Genomic DNA, 4,025 nt, shown 5'->3' on the forward strand with positions numbered 1-4,025 from the left:
AAGAGCTCCAAGCCAGCTCCCATGTCAGAGGATGAAGAGAGCACATCCAGTTAGTCACAGTCAGAGAAACAGGACTACACTGGAAAACAGGCTGTTCTATTCTACATATGCAGTGTATTTATATCCCTAAAAACACTGCACAGTTTTATTTTTTACTCTGTCACTTATTGTCTTATTTTTATACACTTTCAAGGTCCACAGCTGTGTGACCACTTTAGCAGTAATCTTTAGCTGCTGTAACACAATTTACCCATTATGGGACAATAAAGACAATTTGTATTCTATATAGGCCTTATTTATATATATATATATATTTATATATAAATAAATACATTTATATAAATAAATATATAAAAAATGTTTATTCAGTAATGTCTAACAAAGCTCTGCTGTTACAGTCCGTCATTTACACAAAGCAGGTTAGGGTAGCAGGTAGACCTCCTCAAGAAGGCGCCCGTAATTTCTGTGCTACAACAGTAAATGCTGAGTCTATTCTTATATGTATGTGTGTGAGGACCATCTCAGCTCCTGAAATAGGACACCCACTTGGAAGTTGTTTTTTTTCGTCATTCCTGTGTCATATATCGTTTCTGCTGACTGCTTTGCTTCAGTGATCTTTAGATGGATGGAAATAAAATCCAAACCGATGACTCCATAGCATTCTCTGCAGCAGAAATCCAGTATTCCTCTGAAAGGTCTTCCCAATTGTAGTGTGAAATTTTATTTTTATTTTTTCCTGCGCTTGTTTTGATATAACTTGGATGAATGTTTTGGGTAGTTGTTGTTGGATCTAATTTTCTTTTTTACTTTGTCCATTTGAACTTTATTTTATTCTTAAATGTATATATATTTTTTGTGTTATTTGCAGAGTTTATTTATGGGTTAGTTGTTGAATTTGTGTATTTGTTTGTTGTTTCGTCATTTTTCTTTCTTTATTAAGTAAAACAGGAAAAAATGTGGGCCGTCCACTTTCTATAAATGTAGGAGCCTGGTAAGGACCAGCAGGCATTTGGGTATATTCCTCCATACGAGCAGTATGGAGGAATATTGACACGTTTTTTGTGGACTTTTATGGACCTTTCTGCCTCGGGCGCCATAGACCTCCATTATTTGAATGTCAGCANTATATATATATATTTTTCTGAATATTGGAAAACAAAAACAAGTTTAACAGGAAGGTTACTCTACTTTAAGTAAATTTAAGTGGAACTAGAGGGAGAGGGGTATAAATGATAAGTTTTACTTCTTCATTCGCCTTTTAAGACCATTAATCAATATCATTTACCTGTTTATACCGAATGGTTTATCTGATGGAGAATTTTGTTTCTATTTATGTCCAGATTGAATAAGTTAGTTTGGAAATTGGCGTTTGGTTTGGTTGATGTTAACTAGTCTCTTTGTGTGTATTTGGTTGATCAATTTATTGTTTGTCAAGTTGTCTGAAATCAATTCCTATTCATTCATTCCTGAATTGGAAGGTGTTGTCCATGATGGATGGAAGCTTGGACAGCACCCTCCTCTCAGCCACTGAGTCCACTGAGTCCAGACTGGAGCCTGGGACAGAAATGGCCAGTTAGTTCAGTCTCTTTGTGTCCCGCTCTGCGCTGCCAGGGGCCCAGCAGACGACAGCGTAGAGGAGGGCTGATGCCTCCACAGAGTCAGAGAAGGTTTGAATCAGTGGCCCGATAACTCCAGAGGAGCTCAGCCTCCTCTAGAGGGGGAGGGAGGCGGCTCTGGCCCTTATACAGCCTGGCCCTTCATGTGGAAATCTCTAAGGGGAGTGAACCCGGGGGGCCCCAGGGACCAATAACATACCGGGGTGGGTGTTCAAGGAACTGCTGACCTGACTTTGAAACACCTGGCAGGACCGATCAAGTGTGCCAGCATGCTTTAAGTCTGCCTCCATCATTCCGGTCCCAAAGAACTGGGACCTGGATTCTGCCGGTTTACGACCCCGGATCTCTCTCCTGACCCCAACTTGGATTTTCCTTCGGTGACTCCTTTGTACCTCATCGACACCGGCTTTGGCTTCACCTTCTGGAAACTCCTGCTTAATTTTGTCCGCTTGCTTCTGCTTGTCAGCCAGTTCAGCAGCCTGGGCTTTGGTTCCTGGACCTGTCTGGACAGTGGGAACTGTGGGAACTGTGGGAAATAATCCGGCTGGAATCCACTCGGTTCTGGGTCCAAAGTTCTGACAATTTTAGGTATAATGTTCAGAAAGTAAAACCTTTACTAATTGCAGGTTACATTCTGACTATCAATATCTGCACAGTTATACTCTGATAGAATGAGGGACACATGGATCTCAGTTCAGAGGGGTTGTTCGTTTTATTCGCAGTTAAAATGTTGATTATAAGTTCATATGAGGCTCATACATGTTCTGCTTTACTTCCTGGTTCCATCAGTTCAATCTTTTTAGATAGAAATGCTTCAGTCAGCTGATGATGATGATAAGAAGGATGAAGATACTAAACACTGGATTCAACCAGCAGCTGAAGATGTGCAGAGGATCAGCCGCAGTGTCTGAAGGTGGAGCCTCACTTCACTGTCTAGGCTGGAGAAGAACAGCATGACTGGTGTGACTGATATCAAACAAAGCTGATCTGTGGGGATCTTTGCTTTTCATCAATGTTTGATTGAAAATAAAGAGAATTTGTGAAGTAAATATTTTTTAGGCTTTCTGGAAGATGAAGTCAGGTCAACATATTTACCTGTCAGACTTTCATCTGTGAGACTGACTCCTGAGAAGGAACCGCTGAGCGCTCTGCACCGTGTTCTGAAAAGTTCACAGTTATACAGAAAAACAGGATCAAATATTAACAGGCGAAGAAATGATTATCATTTAAAGGCTGTAAATCTGGACAAGTTTATGTTGTTTGAATAAATGTTTTTACTGCAGCACCATCAATTCCTGCTTTTTGATTAGACAACTGACTGTAGTGGATTAAAGAGTATTAAACTGAATCTGTAGACCTCTATATCCTCCTGTGAGGCGTTCCAGGAACACACCACTAGGAGGACGACACGGACCCCATAGAGGGACTATGTCTTTCTGTTGGAGGAGGAGTCTGGATGGAGGGAAGTCTGGGAGTCTCTGCTGAAGCTGCTGCCCCGAGAGCCGTTTTTGGATGATGAGTACATGATATATATGGCATAAGAAGACAAGATGGGGGCACTGTGATAACAGCAGCTGCATCCTTATGCATCGATCCAGTAGGTTAGTTTATGACTATCAGCGCCTGCTGGAGCAACAGTCATCAAGTAGTTTTTCTCGACTTGTAAATACAAATACTGTCAATAATTTAAGTAGATCCGCAGCGCTTTGAGCACATGGCCCACAGGTCCACAATCCAGTGGAGTCGCCTAGTATCACCCACTGCAGGAGGAACAAGTAAGGGCAGCGCGAGCCGTGGTCAAAGCGCGGCAGCAGAGGTGGGCTAACAGCAAAGCTAAAAGTGAACCCCTACGAACCGCCAATCCCCTCAATGCTGCTCTTCAACATTCATTCAGTGGACAACAAAAAAATCTAAAACTCGAACTCTCTTCAGAGAGGGAGTTTGGTAACTGCTGCGCCTTCATCCTGACCAAATCATTTGTTATGCTAATTCCTGCATACAGGTCCCAGCTGATCAGCAACTTACAGCAAAGCAGGTCAGAGTGACATCTAAGTCGGCCATGGAGAAACTTCACTATAAGATAATGCTCTGACTATAAGTTAAATAGAGTATGCCAGGACTGTGTCAGCCTTCATAAACAAATGCATTGAGGAAATCAGCATCACAAACCCGGGCCAACCAACCACCCTGGATAAATGGAGAGGTTCAGAAATCACTAAAAGCACAAAACTCAGCTTTCAAGTGTGGCGACAGAGAGGCTCTGAAGACAGTGAGAGCCAACTGGAACAATTCCATCAGACCAGCGAAGCAGAACCACAGCCAGAAGATCCAGGATCTCATCATGATGAAGTGCTTAGAAACGCTGGTTAAAGAACACATCGTCTCCAGTCTGCCGCCAACATTCCACCC

General features: G+C 42.2%; 1 protein-coding gene across 1 annotated transcript in view; it reads right to left on the reverse strand.

Moving 5' to 3' along the window:
• Window positions 1-1,561: 1,561 nt before the first annotated feature.
• Window positions 1,562-4,025, reverse strand: part of LOC107105141 (C-1-tetrahydrofolate synthase, cytoplasmic-like) — a gene marked incomplete at its 5' end in the record, with an annotated part of 13,621 nt that continues 11,157 nt past the window's right edge. The window contains 2 exons of the mRNA XM_015405263.1: window positions 1,562-2,554; window positions 2,712-2,776. Coding sequence (XP_015260749.1) covers window positions 2,723-2,776 — 54 coding nt within the window. The remainder of the gene's footprint in view (window positions 2,555-2,711; window positions 2,777-4,025) is intronic.

This window comes from Cyprinodon variegatus, unplaced genomic scaffold (genome assembly GCF_000732505.1).
Source record: "Cyprinodon variegatus isolate N-32 unplaced genomic scaffold, C_variegatus-1.0 Scaffold2092, whole genome shotgun sequence".
In the NCBI taxonomy this organism is placed as follows: domain Eukaryota; kingdom Metazoa; phylum Chordata; class Actinopteri; order Cyprinodontiformes; family Cyprinodontidae; genus Cyprinodon; species Cyprinodon variegatus.